This window comes from Oncorhynchus tshawytscha, linkage group LG08 (assembly GCF_018296145.1).
Source record: "Oncorhynchus tshawytscha isolate Ot180627B linkage group LG08, Otsh_v2.0, whole genome shotgun sequence".
NCBI lineage: Eukaryota > Metazoa > Chordata > Actinopteri > Salmoniformes > Salmonidae > Oncorhynchus > Oncorhynchus tshawytscha.
The window spans coordinates 33,963,983-33,982,808 of NC_056436.1; the positions used below are offsets into that span (position 1 = coordinate 33,963,983).

Here is an 18,826-nt window from a genome sequence, read left to right on the forward strand (position 1 = left end):
ATCTAATATGTTATTATCAACTAAATCGAATTGAAGCCTTCACAACAAATCAAACATGAAACCAAAAAGGCAATTTCACATAAATAGACCCTCTGCTCTGTGGCGCCTTGGGATAAAAAAAAAAAAAAACAGTGACGCCTGTAAAATGCCTCTGGTCCTCCCTCATGTTTTTCACATGATCCGAGATTACACTGAGGAGAGGCTTTGAATGTTCAGTGAGAGAAACCGCCGCGATGACTGAACGTCGTTCCAGTCCGCGTATACATTTATTTTATGTAGTGAGCATTTGTGCAACATTTATCGATAATATCAATGGACAGAGGGCACAGGTCCAATGGACACAAGATAAGGTAGGCTAAAAATATTACAGTACACGGTTCAATGATTGTGTGCATGTTCTTGTTGCTTTTATCAAAACAAAAAAAGTTATTACTAAATTCCTCCTTTCTATTGCATAACATATATGCTTGATATAGCCTACATTCATTTAGAATATGTCACAAAGTTGTAATTTTCTAAAGAGACAGGTGGGCAAAAAGGCAATGAATGACTAAGGAGAGATGATAGTAGACAGGCAGTCTTTAGAATGTTTGCATTTCAATTTATATATATTTAATAATATTGCAAAGCATTTATTTTCACAGGTTTGTAATTTAAATAACAGAATCCATTCAAAAATAACAAACCACAGTTTGTTTTTTACAACTCTCACCTCAAATGGCATTTAATGCATCCTTAATAGGCCTACACTTCATTTGCAAGAGAAATTTCTTTGATATAAAGGGTGCTTGGCCATTCAGGTCCCATGTTGTTCATCCTCTCTTCTCTTTGTCTCGTTGCTATAGCAGCACAGTCATCATTGATCCACCAATTGCAGATCTTGATATTTATAGATCTAAAGTGGAGCCCCTTTTAACCCTTTCTCAGATCAATGTGTGAGCCTTTAGGTCTCTGTGATCAAACCATGGGGATGGTTGGCAGATAAATGACAAGAGTAGGCCTATGCAGGGCATGTTTCAACAGGTAATACTATAACAAAACATGATTGTGACCAATTGAAATATTATCACCAGGTTCATAACCAGTGTATTACTGTTTTTCATTGGTTAATAGACCATGTGTTAATATGTTATTAGCCCACACTGTTATTACCTTTTGCAATGGAACCTGCTAAATGGAGATAGAAGAAAGACCATGCTCTGTTCATGTTGATGTTGACCTTTCAGTCTGAGCCCCAGAGAACCCAGACATCAGTTTCATAACACAGATCCATCTCCTCAGCCAGATCACCACATGCAAATTATCCACTGAAACCATAGAGAGCTGCTGATCTTCAGAGCACAGTTCAGGCTACAGGGGAAGGCTGTTGAAATGGTGGTGTTATTCTCTTATTCACCATCTTTTCTACCACTTACTGTCCTGGCGCTCAGTCCCAGTTACCGGGACAACAGAGGATCACTGCACAAGAGGCAGGTGAACTTTGAGACCAAACAAAAACGATCGGGGCAGGTGGAACGGAATATGATCAATACCTTGTGTCCATGGGTTTCTTCCTAGAATGCTATTAAGGCTTATTTTGTGGACTTGTTTGTTTTTCTCCCTAAATCATCAAGCCTACAAAATAATTGTGATATGCTTTGTCTTCCAAAGGTATAAAGATATTTCCATCATTTATCTATGGGAGGCTACCTGTGAGAGGCAGGGGAAATGTATTAGCAAGCACCCTTCATATTTCTGAGCTGCCTGCTAGCATACCTTTCACACAAGCTGCAGCTGTAGTAACCTGCCAGTTTATTTAAAACCTTCAATCATGTTTCCTGGATCTGTGATTGCTTCTCATCTCCTGAAATGTCTCGCAGCAAAGGTGCTCGAGTTCACTACAGGCATACACAATCTTGTCAAATCAGTCATGAACAGTCTTGTCAAACCATAAATGTACATAGAGTGTATCATTCCTATATGAAAACAAGAATAAACTAGCTCACTTGCATCACTTTGGATTTTTCAATTGTTGGGTAACCTTGGGGTTTTTAACGATTGGTTAACCTTGTCTAATGATGTAGCTTGGGTACTGTGACAGCAACAAAAAACAAAAACAATCTCTGTGCAAATGGACCAATAAAGCAAATATTGTGTTGTATTGTAGCTTGTCTTGGTAGACATCAGCCAGACACACTATACAAATGATTGTATAGCAAGGTGTAAACCGAGAGTTTGAAACCATACAGTAGCCTATATCCTGAACTCTAGATATTCGACAAAGCTACAGTATATTAAGAGACTGTGATGATCTATGCGTCGTGTATTTCCTGCCTAGCCTGTTCCTCAATTTGAATGCATCACTAGAGAGTTTCCCTTTCTCCATTTTAAAGATGTGCAAGTTGCAACTGTAGCGCAATGTTCTTTCACAGTGTTTTAAACTGTATATTTCCATTTGCACACTGTAGATATTGGAACAAGGTCGTAGTGATTAGCCATGGTCTTAGTTTCCCTGCATGGCTGTCTTTGTTAATCGCTTTCTGAGAGGTTGAACTAATCTACCTCGGCTGAACTGATTGTGATTAATGAGGAGCATCCTTGGTGCCTCTTTCAATGACAGCCTCTCTGCCAGGGCCTCTGTCTCAACTAAACAGGTGGTAATGAAGAAAAGCCACTTGTTCCTGTCCTCATGGTTGTCAGAGCACCCCTAATCCTGATTATCTTGTGCTTTCTTCTCTCTTCTCCACTTGTCTGTCTAGATCAGCCACAAGCCCAGCACCCTCAGCTCCAGTGACATCACCAGGGTCCTGTCACACACAGACCTGAACCAGATGTGGCAGAGGGACCTCAGGCCTCTGCTAGTGACACGGTACCCCAACTCTGCAGGCAGCCTGGCAGCGCAACAGGTCGGTATCCCCATGGCTGACAGCATGAACAATCGACTGTGTGTGGTCTACTTATGTCATTGGCGTGTTTAGACTCGTCAGTGTATGTAGGAGAGGGGGTTTAGTCACTTCTTTTTAGTCAGTTACCAGGATAAACGTTTCCCAATGTGTTCCCCAATGCTTTGTCTATTTAATTGTGCAACATGTCTGTCTCCCACTAGCACATCAAGAGCACTCTGGGTTCTCTGAGGGCAGGCTGGGATGTTAAGGAGGACAAGTTTGAGTCACACACCCCTTACGGTCCCATGACCTTCAACAACATCATCGCTACCCTCAACCCTTCCGCCAAGCGTCATCTGGTGCTGGCGTGCCACTATGACTCCAAGTACTACCCTCCCCAGTGGCATGGGCGTGAGTTCCTGGGTGCCACGGACTCAGCTGTGCCCTGTGCCATGATGTTGGAGCTGGTACGGGCTCTGGACCAGGAGCTGAAGACTCTGAAGGTGGGGAAGGTTTAGAATTTTCTCGTGTCCACTTTAGTCTGTACAATAATTTATGTTTGAAAAGCAATATTAGATCAGAAAAGTTTGTAAAAACCCACTCAAAAAGTTTACACACCTGCAGCCAAGATCAACAAAGAATTGAGAGATGAGAGATGAAAAGAGATGGACATAGCTGTCACAGAGCCTCCTCACATTGCTGTTTGTTCTGTCCTGCTCCATGGGTCAGCTGACCTCAATCTGAGGGGATGGGTCCTGAGTGACAGGGGCAGCCATAGGGTCAGGCTAGGGGACCTGTTTATCTGACACTACAGACAGTGACAAAGGCCACCCTGAATTGACAAACTGAATACTGATTTCTTCATAGCAGTGTTTTGTTTAAACCAATAGGTGGCAGCAAAGCTAAAAGTTCAAACCAGTAGTTCCCCAAGTACTGTTTGCAGTGACTAATAAACATCTCTTTCACTTTCTGGCCACCAACTCTCTTTTTCTCTCTCTCTGTCTCTCTCCCGCTCATCCCCTACCAGGGATCCAATCCCAACCTGTCTCTCCAGCTGTTGTTCTTTGATGGAGAGGAGGCTCTGTTCCAGTGGACCTCTACAGACTCCCTGTATGGCTCCCGCCACCTGGCCCAAACGATGGAGAACACAGCACACCCACCTGGAGCCACAGACACCAACCAACTGCATGGCATTGTATGTCAGGCATTACAGGCACATATTCAAACAACTAAGCACAAATTCAGCCAATTCAGCACATGGGGACCTAATATTCACCCAGTTGCAGTGCCATCTTAAAGCGTCTGTCCTTCATATGTTTGATTTATAAACATCTTTCAGCCTTGACAAGCAACCATTAGGGAGGCTTGAGTAGTGGAATATATTTGGACATTTATCATGCCATCTACAATAACATTATGTCAAATAAATATAAGATGTGTTATTCGGTATTCTTGCCGTATCCTAGCTATGGAGAGCTAGTACTACTGTTGTTTAAACAAGTAGAGCACCTTTCCTGTCAGGGAAGAGATAAAGGAGACTGTTTCAGAGAGGCTCATAGTCCCGCAGTGAGGTATGTGTGTGTTTTAGAGATGGGCCATGAATTTGGCATGGTGCCAGTGTTCAGGACTAGTGCCAGTGTTCAGGACTAGCGCCAGAATGAGTCAGTTGGAGGCATTTACCTAGCAATACAGCAATACAAAACAATACAGCAATACAGCAATAACAAAACAATACAGTAATACAAAACAATACAGTAATACAAAACAATACAGTAATACCTAGCAATACAGTAATACAAAACAATACAGCAATACCTAGCAATACAAAACAATACAGTAATACCTAGCAATAAAAAACAATACAGCAATACCTAGCAATACAATACAGGAATACCTAGCAATACAGCAATACAAAACAATAGAGCAATACAAAGCAATACAGTAACACATAGTAATACAAAACAATACGGCAATACAACACAATACAGCAATACAGTAATAGAAAACAATACAGCAATACAAAACAATACAGCAATACAGTAATACAGTAACACATAGCAATACAGTAATACAAAACAATACGGCAATATCTAGCAATACAACACAATACAGCAATACCTAGGAATAAAAAACAATACAGCAATACAGTAATATCTAGCAATACATCAATACAGCAATACAAAACCATAGCAATACCTAATAATACAAAACACTACAGTAATACAAAACAATACAGCAATACCTAGCGATACAAAACAATACAGCAATACAAAACAGCAATACCTAGCAATAAAAAAAACAATACAGTAATACCTAGCAAAACATCAATACCTAGCAATACAGCAATACAAAACAATATAGCAATACCTAATAATACAAACAATACAGTAATACAAAACAATACAGTAATACAAACAATACAGTAATACAAAACAATACAGTAATACAGCAATACAAAACAATACACACATAATCCAAAAAGTAAAAAGGAAGAAATGAAGAAATATCAGACTAATACAGAGAGGGGCACTGTTTTCGCTCGCTCGGATGGTTTATCTGAGATTGATGCGTCTTTCTATCGGAGCTCGTCTTGGTCAAATAAATTATCAATATTTAATTTGGACAGGCAAGGAGGTACGAGAGGGCCGGCCCCCTAAGCCCACCCATAATACCGGCCCTGGTAGTGTTTCACGTGGTGTAAAGCATGATGTCATCCTTCATTTCAAAGCTTCGAGGTAGTGGACTTTTAGGGAGTTATCTCCAGGCTTTGGAGAATTACTTTCCCATGAGACCTGGCTGGTGGACCCTCTAACACACTGACCTGAGGGGATTCTTTGTCTTCAATTTCTTCCTCTCCTCACCCTCTTCCCTTCTTTCTCCCTCTCCTCCAGGACCTGTTTTTGCTCTTAGACTTGATTGGAGGCCCCAGTCCACGCTTTGGCAACCAGTTCCCCAACACTGCCCGGTGGCTCACCAGAATGCAGAACATCGGTGAGCACTCACTCTCTGTTATTCTATCAGCCTCGCTCGCTCTGGCTGTCTCTCTCTCTCTCCCTTTGCACTATGTTGAATGTTCCTTCTCTTTTCAGAGCGTCGTTTGCACAACACGGGCCACCTGAAGGACCATCCAAACGATGTACAGTACTTCTGGCCCGGGATGCCTGTGGGTCCGGTGCAGGATGACCACATGCCATTCCTCAACAGAGGTAAACTAACACACTGGGTCTGCCATAAGCTTGGCTGTGTTCTGTAGGGTACTAATGAGCTTTGTATTCTGGTTTCTTCTCAGGTGTGCGTGTCCTCCATCTCATCCCCACCCCCTTCCCCTCTGTGTGGCACACGTTTGATGACAACGAACAGAACCTGGACCGCTCCACCATCGAGAACCTCAACAAGATCCTGCAGGTGTTCGTGCTGGAGTACCTCAACATGACACCTCAAGCCCTGAATCCCCAAAATGCCCCCTAAATGTTAGGGCTTCCCTGGTTCTATTGGGGCCCCTTAACACAGCTCTCTCTTCACACACAAACACACACACACCCACTCACACACAGCCCTATCAATGCTCTGTCCCTAGCCTGAAGACTTCCCTAAAGGATCTTCTGTGTGTCTGCTTCCACAGTGCTCTCTCTATGTCCCTACTTCCCCTTCTCTTTCTGAGGAGCCATGCTTTGTGCTAATGTATGTGCCCCACTAGCCAGGAGGAAGAGAGAGAGAGATGCAGATAGATTAACAAGATAAACATTGATTACTAGCTCCATACCTTATGGATTATGACTTGCTATTGTGTTATTTCTGTTTTAATACTGGTACATTACGGTCTGCCTTCTATCTGATAATCCAAGCTGATAATAGGCAATACAAAGAGGCCTCTACCCCTGCATTCCAGAGGGATGGTGATCATTTCGATATTAATAGGAGGGGGGTTTGGAACAGCTGTGGCAGGAGACAGTGGCTCATGTCGGTGCATTAATGTACAGAGCCTGACGTCATTCCTAGAAGCCTTGTAATTCTATATCACACAAACAACTGATGGGGCCCTCGCTCTCTGTATCTGAACGTACATGGCATTACACTGTCCACTTTATATTAGCATAGAAAAACTTGCTGAGGTCAGGAGGTATTATCTATATTTGTATTGTTAATACGTGATCCTTATACCCTACTAGGTCAGATGGAAATTTAAGTTGAAAAGCCTGCTGTGTTTTTATGACAATATTCGCCACATTTTGATGCTGATCTTGGAATAATACACACTGCAAAATTTATACTACCTTAGAGTCAGAAATAAATGTTGATCCAAAAAATAAGAATAATGCCTCTCCACACGTCCTGTTGACCTTTGAAGATCTTATTTTTTGCTTTGGTCGTCGCTGCCAGTAGAGTGAAACGAAAGTGGTTGACATTGTTTGTGTGACAGCAGGTCAGAGCAGTGAGCATACAGTTGAAGTCGGAAGTTTACATACACTTAGGTTGGAGTCATTAAAACTCTTTTTTTCAACCACTCCACAAATTTCTTGGTAACAAACTATAGTTTTGGCAAGTCAGTTAGGACATCTACTTTGTACATGACAAGTAATTTTTCCAAAAATTGTTTATAGACAGATTATTTGGTCTGGTTCATCCTTGTGAGCAATTTTGAAACGCCTTCAAGTACCAAGTTCATCTGTACAAACAATAGTGCGCAAGTATAAACACCATGGGACCATGCAGCCGTCATACCTCTCAGGAAGGAGACGTGTTTTGCCTCCTAGAGATCAACGTACTTTGGTGCAAAAAGTGCAAATCAATCCCAGGACAACAGCAAAGGACCTTGTGAAGATGCTGGAGGAAGCAGGTACAAAAGTATCTATATCCACAATAAAGAGTCCTATATCGACAAAATCTGAAAGGCTACTCATCAATGAAGAAGCCACTGCTCCAAAACCGCCATAAAAAAGCCAGACTATGGTTTGCAACTGCACATGGGGACAAAGATCGTACTTTTGAAGAAATGTCCTCTGGTCTGATGAAACAAAAATAGAACTGTTTGGCCATAGTGACCCATTATTATGTTTGGAGGAAAAAGGGGGAGGCTTGCAAGCCGAAGAACACCATCCCAACAGTGAAGCATGGGGGTGGCAGCATCATGTTGTGGGGGTGCTTTGCTGCAGGAGAGACTGGTGCACTTCACAAAATAGATGGCATCATTAGAGAGGAAAATTATGTGGATATATTGAAGCAATATCTCAAGACATCAGTCAAGAAGTTAAAGCTTGGTCGCAAATGGGTCTTCCAAATGGACAATGACCCCAAGCATACTTCCAAAGTTGTGGCAAAATGGCTTAAGGACAACAAAGTCAAGGTATTGGAGTGGCCATCACAAAGCCCTGACCTCAATCCTATAGAAAATATGTGGGAAGAACTGAAAAAGCATGTGCAAGCAAGGAGGCCTACAAACCTAACTCAGTTACACCAGCTCTGTCAGGAGGAAATGGCCAAAATTCACCCAACTTATTGTGGGAAGCTTGTGGAAGGCTTCCCGAAACGTTTGACCCAAGTTAAACAATTTAAAGGCAATGCTGCCAAATAGTAATCGAGTGTATGTAAACTTCTGACCCACTGGGAATGTGATGAATGAAATAAAAGCTTAAATAAATCACTCTTTACTATTATTCTGACATTTCACATTCTTAAAATAAAGTGGTGTCAGGAATGTCAGGAATTGTGAAAAACTGAGTTTAAATGTATTTGGCAAAGGTGTATGTAAACTTCCGTCTTCAACTGTAGGTGGCCTGTGCTGTACAGGACGAAGCACACGCTCCTATTGAAATCCTGTTCACAAACAGGAAGAGATGACAACTCTTTTTTCTCCTCAGGTCGGTCCAACTCTCAGATTAGCTTTGTGCTCCGTGTGAATCGTGCGTTCCCTCCCCCCCCCCTCACCGTTCCTCATCCCCCACCCTTTCTCCACCTCCTCACCCCATGTCCCCCTTCACCTCCCTCAGCCACTACAATGTAGCCGAGGGGCCTTCTCTCCCCCCAGGCCTCCTCCATACAACAATCACATAATTCAGTAATCCCATCAGGACCTCTCCTGAATTCCACGCTTCCCAAATCCTCTGGATTTACCACATTCCCTTGGGAAGGAATGTGGAGCTGCAGTAGGCTACAGACTCCCCCTTTCAGTGCATTCAGACATATTTATGATGCCTAGCAACACTAGAGGACATATGCTGTGCCATGGGAGAGATTAAATGGTGTACTAACTGTTAAGACCCCATTTGTCAAACACTCATATCACTATCTGTGGCATGTTGTCATCATAACCTAAATATCATCAAACATAAACTCTCCTTTACATTCTGAAGTGAAGTATTATCCCCTTCTCTGGATCTTAACATAGTTTTGTTATACAATAGTTTGTGATATTATTTTTTACTTAGCAACATAATACAGTACAAACACTTTCATTTGTGGATGCCTCACTCTCACCCCAGACACCTTGAATGAAGAGTTCACCCTTCCTCAACATCTCCTGGCCTTCATCATATTCCTGTGATATTACAGAATTCACTCTCCTTGGCCTCCCTTGGAGATTCGTGCCTGTGTTCTCTCACACACTAATTGTTCCCATCATGTCTCAGCAAGTTATACTCCACAACACCCCCACAATGGCTTTGTTTACCGTGGGTGTGGGATGTCCACAAATATAACTGGCATGCCGTGATGTGAGTGATTGCTCCCTTGATCCACCTACTCATCACAGCCCAACTTAGCCTTGTTATTGTAAATTAATTATTCCTGTTTGTGGTGGGTGGTGGGGTTATTCAAAGGGATCCGTATATCAGGATTCTTTCTCTGGTCCCTATTTTTTCATATTTTCTTTGTCTTTGTCTTTGTCTCCTCCCCCTCACTTGTTAGTGCCCTGATCAAACAGAGAACTCCCTGCCAGGCAAGTTTACAGGTAGTTACAGTCAAACAGGTCAAATCACCAGACTAGGTCTGGGTAACCGCTCAAATTCCTCCAAAATCCTGTCTCATGCATTTTGTATCTCCTAGTCATAAACAAACCCTTTCATGGTATGTTGTGCAGGTGGTCAGAATAGTGTGTTTAAATCTGTGATCCAGACCTTTATTTATTTTCTATTTTATTTAACTAGGCAAGTCAGTTAAGAACAAATTCTTATTTACAATGACGGCCTTTCCCGGCCAAATCCTAACCTGGACGAAACTGGACCAATTGTGCACTGCCCTATGGGACTCCCAATCACGGCAGGTTGTGATACAGCTTGGAATCAAACCGGGGTCTGTAGTGACGCCTCTAGCATTGAGATGCAGTGTCTTAGACCGCTGCGTCACCCGGGAGCCTCCATCTTTCATTCCCTGTAACTTGAGGGAAGAGCATTGACACGCACCCTTGCTTCTCTAGTCCCTGTTGTTCAGTTTAGCAGGCATAATGAGCAGCATGTTCAAACAGGAAGGAGGAGAAAAAGCAGAATAGTACAGTAGAATAGTATTGTGGTTTTTAGTATTTTATTGCCCGGCAGCAAAGTGATATGTGCTCAGGTGTAATTTAAGCTGATGATTAAAGTGTAGCTTGTACCTTCCAGCTGTGCAGAGGAGAGGGTTAGTGGGAGACTCTCCCTAGCAAGATGTGTTTTAGAGAGAGGGAGGGGGTTGAGGAAAATATATTGGGTTTGTATGAGAAACCATCTGTTGCTTAGGCCTTATTGCTATTGGTTACTCACTATGGCTACCTGTGGGAACAAAGACCATTACAACAGATACCCCCCTCATTCTGCTGTTTACTGAAAACACAGATACCACCCCATACTTTATGAATTACTGAATGGTACGACATTTTCACCCCTATGGCAAATAGAGTGACATGAAGTTCTGGCATTTCACAAAACAGGTCAAAAACGGTCAGGAAATACACAATATAATACAGTTGTCTTTGTAAACTGTCACACCAAGCATAGTTTAACCTAACGTTGTCAGCTTTGGGTCTTCACTCTGAACCTGAAATATACTGAACAAAAATATAAACGCAACACGTAACGTGTTGGTTTCATGTGCTGAAATAAAAGCACATTTTAAAAAATAAAAAAAACATCAAATTGATCAAAAATACAGTGTAGACATGTACATGTAGACATTGCTAATGTTGTAAATTACTATTGTAGCTGGAAACGGCTGATTCCCAATGGAATATCTACATAGGCGTACAGAGGCCCATTATCAGCAACCATCACTCCTGTGTTCCAATGGCACAGTGTGTTAGCTAATCCAAGTTTATCATTTTAAAAGGCATTAGAAAACCCTTTTGCAATTATGTTAGCACAGCTAAAAACTGTTGTTCTGATTTAAAGAAGCAATAAAACTGTCCTTCTTTAGACTAGTTGTGTATCTGGAGCAATAGCATTTGTGGGTTCGATTACAGACTCAAAATGGCCAGAAACAAAGACCTTTCTTCTGAAACTTGTCAGTCTAATCTATGTTCTGAGAAATGAAGGCTATTCCATGCGAGAAATTGCCAAGAAACTGAAGATCTCGTACAACGCTGTGTTCTACTCCCTTCACAGAACAGCGCAAACTGTCTCTAACCAGAATAGAAAGAGGAGTGGGAGGCCCCGGTGCACAACTGGACAAGTACATTAGAGTGTATAGTTTGAGAAACAGACGCCTCACAAATCCTCAACTGGCAGCTTCATTAAATAGTACCCGCAAAACACCAGTCTCAACATCAACAGTGACGAGGCGACTCTGTGATGCTGGCCTTCTAGGCAGAGTTCCTCTATCCAGTGTCTGTGTTATTTTGCCCATCTTAATCTTTTATTTTTATTGGACAGTCTGAGATATGGCTTTTTCTTTGCAACTCTGTCTAGAAGGCCAGCATCCCGGGGTCGCCTCTTCACTGTTGACGATGAGACTGGTGTTTTGCGGATACTATTTAATGAAGCTGCTGTAACAGTATAACTTTAGACCGTCCCCTCGCCCATACCCGGGCGCGAACCAGGGACCCTCTGCACACATCAACAACAGTCACCCACGAAGCCTCGTTACCCATCGCTCCACAAAAGCCACGGCCCTTGCAGAGCAAGGGGAACTACTACTTCAAGGGCTCAGAGCAAGTGACGTCACCGATTGAAACGCTATTTAGCACGCACCGCTAACTAAGCTAGCCGTTTCACATCCGTTACACTGCCACAGATTCAATCACAAACATCCCAGATCCAATCACAACTTTGCTATTATAAAAGTAGCTTTCCAATGTGACAAAAAGTCCTCATTGTTATAATAAGCAAAGCATAACTTGTAGTAGGACAATTCAGAAGTGAGTGGCTTATAATTGCCTGCAGAGTAATAGCTCACCAACAGAGCGCAGCCGTGAGTTGTAACCAATGATAGGCCTGATAAGAATTAATCTGATCAAAGTGTAGGCACAACCGGGAGTATAATGTTTTCAGGGATACAGCTAATTCAATCTAGCTTCATTTTCCACTGAAAACCGTATGTGGGAACTCCACTCAGGCATTTTCTTTTAGCCTGCTAGTTAGGTTAAAGTGTAGGCTACGAAGGCTGTGTTTACACAGGCAACCTAACACTGATATTTTGTCCCACTAATTGGTCTTTTGACCAATCACATCAGATCTTTTCACAACAGATCTTTATCAGAGTTGATCTGATTGGTCAAAAGACCAATTAGTAAAGAAAATATCAGAATTGGGACACAGCTGAAAAGTTGTGGTGTGATGAAACATAGTCTATAATATTTATCTTGTTAAAAAAAGAACATAGACTATACATCACTCATAATATATGAATCTGCAGAGACAGAAACACACGGTAAACAAAATTCAAGAATGTTATTATTTTCAAACTTTTGTGAATGCAACACTTTATTATAGCAGAGGCCTGCTACTGTCTGTGGGCTTGGCAGCCGAAAGACTACAAATCACCTTGCACCAAAAATAACTACTCATTATTATTTGTAAATCAATCAGTCATCAATTACCCACAATCCCTTATGGATTTGATATCTATGTCTCAGACATGGCCCTTGCCAACGTTATTCAATAATGTACAACCGCAGCCCGCAATTCGGGGCGTTCCTGCATGTGGGAATAACCCCCCTCTCCTCGAGCACCCCATTGGTTCCTGCATGAACACCCACCCCCCCACGAAGCATGACATATTCATGCTTGTGTGGCACTTTTGAATGTGGGTCAAAATAAATAATAGTATTTTCTGAGTTTTCTTTCACCCCTCTCCACCGGAGGCCTCTTGCTAGCTAACGGGAGCAACATCGGTAGACAGTGTCCTTCGCTCCTGCCTGCCGAACACCTGCCCTCACCATCGTTAATAGAATTGTGGGAAAGCAGTGCCCGACAGGGAGGAGTGAAGGACACTGTTTACCGGGCGCCCCCGCTAGTACAGCAGATGAAAGGCTGGGGTGACACGTATGCTAGCGAGTTAGAGACTGTGTGCTAGCTAACTATCAAGCTAGCACAGTGTCACCCCTGGCTGCTGTGTACCGGAGAAAAACATGCCCGACGGGGGCGAAGGACAATGTCTACCGATCGTCCCCGCTAGTGTAACGGATGTGAAATAGCTAGCAGTTAGCGGTGGTGCGCGCTAAATAGCGTTTCAATCGGTGACGTCACTTGCTCTGAGACCTTGAAGTAGTTCTTCCTCTTGCTCTGCAAGGGCCACGGCTTTTGTGGAGCGATGGGTAGCGGCGAGGGGACGGTCTAAAGTTATACTGTTACACTAGCACAGCAGACGGGAGGCTATGGCATCACACTGCTTGCTAGTGAGCGACACAGTGTTGCTGCAGCCAGCTGGCAGGGGCAAAGGACACATTATTGTACATTAATGCCACCAACTATTCTGGAGCACTCCCGCCTGTCTTAACTTAAAAATGTACCATGTAAGTGTAAAGATATGCAGGAACGCCCCGAAATATGGTCCGCAAGTACACCCGTCGCACATTATTTGTGGTGGTGTTGATTGCTCCGCCCCGTTGGGTAGTTTTAGCTGAGCAGAAACTGTGCAACTTGATCTCAAGCCTAGTGAAGAACCATGGGGGGGTTCACTCCTGCCTCTAGCCATGCGTGTGAAAGAGTTCCCAGTCACTGAGTGCGCCGAGGATACGAGCTAGAGAGAAGAGGATCACAGAGAGACAGCTGCTATATAGAGAAGATCAAGAAGCAATGGGAGTTTGATAATAAATTAAGTGACAATCGTAGGCTACCGAAACAGTGTTTTGTATGGTCGTTTTCTAATTATTGTTTAAGGTCGTTTGAGATGCAAGCAATGGATCCAATAACGAAGTGGACACCAAAGCAAGTTGTCGACTGGATGAAAGGTATGGATCACTTTCACAATAATTGCCCATGTTAACCCCTATATGAAACTTGAAGCCAGCACTCAATACCGCATATTCGCCATTCCCTGCAACGCGGTTTTTGTTATTTCAAGTTTCGTTAACCACTATGTGCAGCCGCAAACTGTCGTCCCTGACAACTTGTTGCACATAGAACAAAGGTAAACATATGCATATTCTATTTAGATATTCTTATATACACATAGTAAATTACTAATGTTTTTAAGTTGTGATTCAAAATATATTATAAGTAACAGCTGCGTTATCTTTGACAGACACTCAAAATGATTGTGACAAGTGGAACAACGTTTCCATCCAGATTGCAACATTGTTTGAGAAGGGCGCAGTATTGCCACTTGCACTGTTCTTTGAGAAGTCGAATTCAGACCGCGATACATTTTGGCATCTGTTAGAGTAATAACCAAAAACAGTGCAGTCATATGTAGGTTCACAATTTAGCAAGCACAATGTGTTACAATAGTTATTTTTTTACTATAGGCATAATTGAGTTGAATGAGTCTTAATGAAGTATAATTGTCCCAGTCAGCTAGTTATGAAAAAAAGCTTGAAACACTGGACTCAACTCAAAACTGTGATATTTGGGTCAAACAAACACAGCTAGCAAAATGTTGTATTGGAACACCTAGCTCTCAAACTTTAATCCATATTTCGTTTTCAGCCCTTACATTCACCAACTGTGGGCTCCATGTGAACTAACGTTACAATTCAGACGCAGTGTATTTACGTTTAGAAACGTCAGTAATCATCGCTTTCAAACCGGTTTTCGAAACATACTGATATGCCCCTCATATCAGCAAGAAGTAATCTTTCAAATAAAAAACATACACTTACTGTAGCTGTTTTGCACAGATCCACAAGCTGTGTGTGCCTCCAGTTGTCAAACTACACTTCCTCCCAAGTTAGGCTTACACACAGGTGTTCGGCGCAAACTAGATAGCTAATTACCACCGGTTGCATCCTACGTCTTACCATGAACAAGGGATGTAAACATGAAGATAAGGCTACGAGGGAACACTGACCCTAATAAAGGTGTGTAGTAGTTTAACCTTTTGGTTTTGTGAAAATATTTTTTTGCTGATATGAAAGATAAGTTCCTTGTTTCCAAAACCATGCCTCAAGCAATGCGTTTTAACGTTCAGAGGATCACCGAGATCTTATGAAAACCCCCCTGACCAGAAGATACTATCGTCAATAGGTGCTCATGAAGTTATCATATATAAATGTGGTATGGAACACCCAGCAGGTTCTTGCTCTGAGACTTCAATCTGGAATGCTGGTTATGGAAATGTATGACATCGCCAAAGGACTATTTTCTTTGAACTACCTGAGCCCTTTCACAACGTTGGCATGTAAAGTGACTGTCTGCTACTGGTATATGAAGTATCAACAGTCCCCTATACACAGCTACACTCCACCTTTGCTTCAAGAGATGTCATGGGAAGTATATGAAATATTTTAGGTGGATAGAAGTGCCTCTTGTGCTCGCCCTTATCAAAATCTGAAGGCTCAAAAGGTGTTTCAACTTTCAAGTACAATATGTCAGCATGACCCAAGGCCATCTCCAGTGAATTATCTCAACCTGGTCTCAGAGCATTTCATATTATTCTCTACTTAAATCCGAAACACTCCATTTAGTATCATATGTTACGTTTCGTATGGTATCTAATTAATTTGTGGATGTCCATCACCCATTTTGTCCGATATGGTACGAATTTGCAAAACGTATAATATGTTACGAATTATAGCTAGGTGGCTAACGTTAGCTGGTTCGTTAACATTAGCTTGGAGTTAGGTTAGAGTTAGGGGGAAGGGTTTGCTAACTTGAAAAGTTGCTTAAATGCAATAGTTATCCATGATGAGATTTGAACTCGTAACCTTTGGGTTGCTTGATGTTCGGGTTATACACCCAACCAACCACCCTCCCTTTCCTTTTTGCCTTAAGTAACAATACCAAACATAACATGTCATACTAAATGGTGTGTCTCAGTTACGTACAGAATAAGACCAGGTTGAGTATCTGTATGTCAAGAGAAAAGTCAGATCTGAAATGGTTTGATATATCCTAGGGTCTTGATTTTTTTCAGAGTAATGTTATTTGATAGTTTCTACTTCTTTCACTGCCCTGAACTGAAAATCCACAGCCGCCCGCTCTTATGTAGTTGCTGAATGAAGCAAACCTGGTGTGTAGGCCACCTACTCTTCCTGTTCAGTGTGTAGATGTGCTAAAGGGATTGTGGGGGGTTACTCTGTGCGCCCAATGAATAGAGCCAGTTCAGGGGATGGAGGGTGGATTAGCTCAGTACACAGCCAGAGAGAAGAACGAGCAGGTCTTGTCTGACTCAGCAGTTATCCACTGGAGGGTCTTACCACTGGCTTTTTAGACGGCTCTGTTCAGTGGACAGCCAATGAACAGCCGCTGTGCCTAAAATGACAACGGGCCATTTGTGCCTAACATGCGGTTTGAACTCAACAAACACCAGTGATGCATGTGCTAATTGCCCTAAGGTTGTTTTCTTCAGAGGGATCATGGTTGCTTCAGTGTGTTTTTGGTCAACAGACGTTTGTTGACTTCATTGTTGGAAGCTTATTAGTTGTGGTCCGTGAATGTATATTGTGACTGAAAGGCTAGTTAAATCTCTCCATTTAACATTGTGTTTGACTGGATGTCCTGCGGCACCATTTTCACCAGGTCGTCAAGCAATCATTAAAAGGATTACATTTATTTTTATCGTCAATAGCACACAAGGTCCAACTGAAACTTGACTTCCTCTTTTAACTGTCTCGTAATAAAGCAACACCTCACAACGCCTTTCCCCAATGTGACCTACTTGTTGTGTGTATGTACTGACATGTATGTTTAACTGACGGATGGAAACACACGCACACTACATGGTAATGTATGTCAACGATTTTTCGTTGTCAGACCCCAGTAAGACTAGCTGTCGCCATTGGCGCCGGCTGATGGGGGTCTTAATTAAATCAAACCCCTCTGAATTGGAGAGGTGCGGGGGCTGCCACATTGGGTTCCCGGGGAGCTGCTGTTGTGGAGGTTTAAATGCCTTGCTTATGACAGATTCTTCAACTTGTCGGCTCAGGGATTCAAACTGGCAACCTTTCGGTTATTGGCCCAATGCTCTAACCACTAGGCTACCTGCCACCACTCACCTTACTACCTTATGCACTAATATAGTGAAATTCACTTTAATAAAGTTTTAATTCAAATTCAAATGTTCCTTTGCAATAGGTACTAACAAACAAAAGCACACAGACACAAAAGCACACCACACCGGGTTTAGAAGTTGATGGCAGACTCCAGTCATTTTCCAAATATAGTCTTGAATCGATGACGAATGCCCAGACTGAGGTGAGCTAATGATATTCTGAGAATGTTTAGTTCAAAATTCAGCTGAGTAGTTTCACACTTTCAACTCAATTTTTTTTCACCCTACCTCCTACTTACATGGGAAATTGTGTCAAGTTTGTTCAGGCATTCTGAATATGTAAATGTACACATACTGTTCAAGTTAGTGAGTAAGAAGAGGCATTCATAGTTTGTGTGGCAAAACTCACATCACTGTCTGCTGACTGTAGTTTTAAGATCAATTTCAGCAGTATATTGTTACAGTAATGATATGTTCCAAGGTCTTCATAATTTGACAACGAAATACTCCAATCGCAACTGCTCTTGCATGCAGACTGTTGTAATTGGTGTGAGAAATGTAGCGACAGGTTTATTTTTAAGCAATGGGCCACGATTAGCAAGTGGTTGATCTAGTGGCCTACATCTGTCCCAATGAGGTAACAGGATGGAAATGTCAAAAGTAAAGAGTGTGCATTGGCATGCCAAATCCGGTGATTAGCATGTGTGTACTGGATTGTGCATGCGGGAAGTGTACAACCATAGCCGCAAGAAGATGTTTAGGGGTGGGTGGTGCTGCAATACCTTTTTCGAGGCTATGTATGCAGTGCACTCATGCCCAGTGCCGTTGCTTATAGAGCATGTCTGAGGCCTTCTCATGATCCTTATCAGGCAATAATCGTGTTGCCGCGTAGTGTTGACCCTTATTAAGCCATGCGTCTCTCTACTACACATGAGGATGCACTTCTCTCTCCTCCCGTACGCTGGTACATGTTTGAACAGTCCTCACAATGAAGGCTTTATTAATCCCCTATGATAACCTGCATCGACTGTGTACACAGCCAGCAGAGAGGCAGGTGTTCATGTCACCTGAACTGGTCTTAGCGCCACGGAACTCCCCTCCACCCTACTAGTGTCTCGTTCATAGAATGAAAGAGGCAGGTTTTTCCATGGAAATCATTCAGATAAAACCATGTCCTTTGTCACTAACCAATTTTCCAGTCATCCTGTCATTCTCTCTTTAGAGCAGCATTATTGATCTAGAGAGATCTGTGGGACTTCCTAGTGGGAAGGGTTTTTAGACCTCTGGGAAGCTGTGTAAGAGGATTTTCACCGGGGGGCAGGGACTTGAAAGTGATGACGATGGTTGCGCCCTGCCTGTCCTGTTCCTCACAGGCCCATGTGTTTAACCTGACCGGTAAGAGCTCACCA

The 18,826-nt window shown here is 42.5% G+C and overlaps 2 protein-coding genes across 3 annotated transcripts in view; both read left to right on the forward strand.

Moving 5' to 3' along the window:
- The first annotated feature begins 167 nt into the window (after positions 1–167).
- On the forward strand, positions 168–7,177 carry LOC112256579 (glutaminyl-peptide cyclotransferase). Its single transcript, XM_024429911.2, has 7 exons — positions 168–350; positions 2,739–2,885; positions 3,086–3,367; positions 3,892–4,059; positions 5,756–5,855; positions 5,954–6,070; positions 6,154–7,177. The coding sequence occupies exons 1-7, from the start codon at positions 234–236 to the stop codon at positions 6,330–6,332; spliced, it is 1,110 nt and encodes a 369-aa protein (XP_024285679.1). The 5' UTR covers positions 168–233; the 3' UTR covers positions 6,333–7,177.
- Positions 7,178–13,595: 6,418 nt separating this feature from the next.
- Positions 13,596–18,826, forward strand: part of LOC112256578 (connector enhancer of kinase suppressor of ras 3) — a 73,604-nt gene continuing 68,373 nt past the window's right edge. The window contains exon 1 of one of the 2 annotated variants that reach the window (XM_042325448.1): positions 13,596–14,217. In XM_042325448.1, coding sequence (XP_042181382.1) covers positions 14,157–14,217 — 61 coding nt within the window. In that variant the 5' untranslated portion in view covers positions 13,596–14,156. Of the gene's footprint in view, positions 14,218–15,216; positions 15,286–18,826 lie in introns of those variants that run through there. The other variant, XM_042325449.1, reaches the window with a different exon arrangement.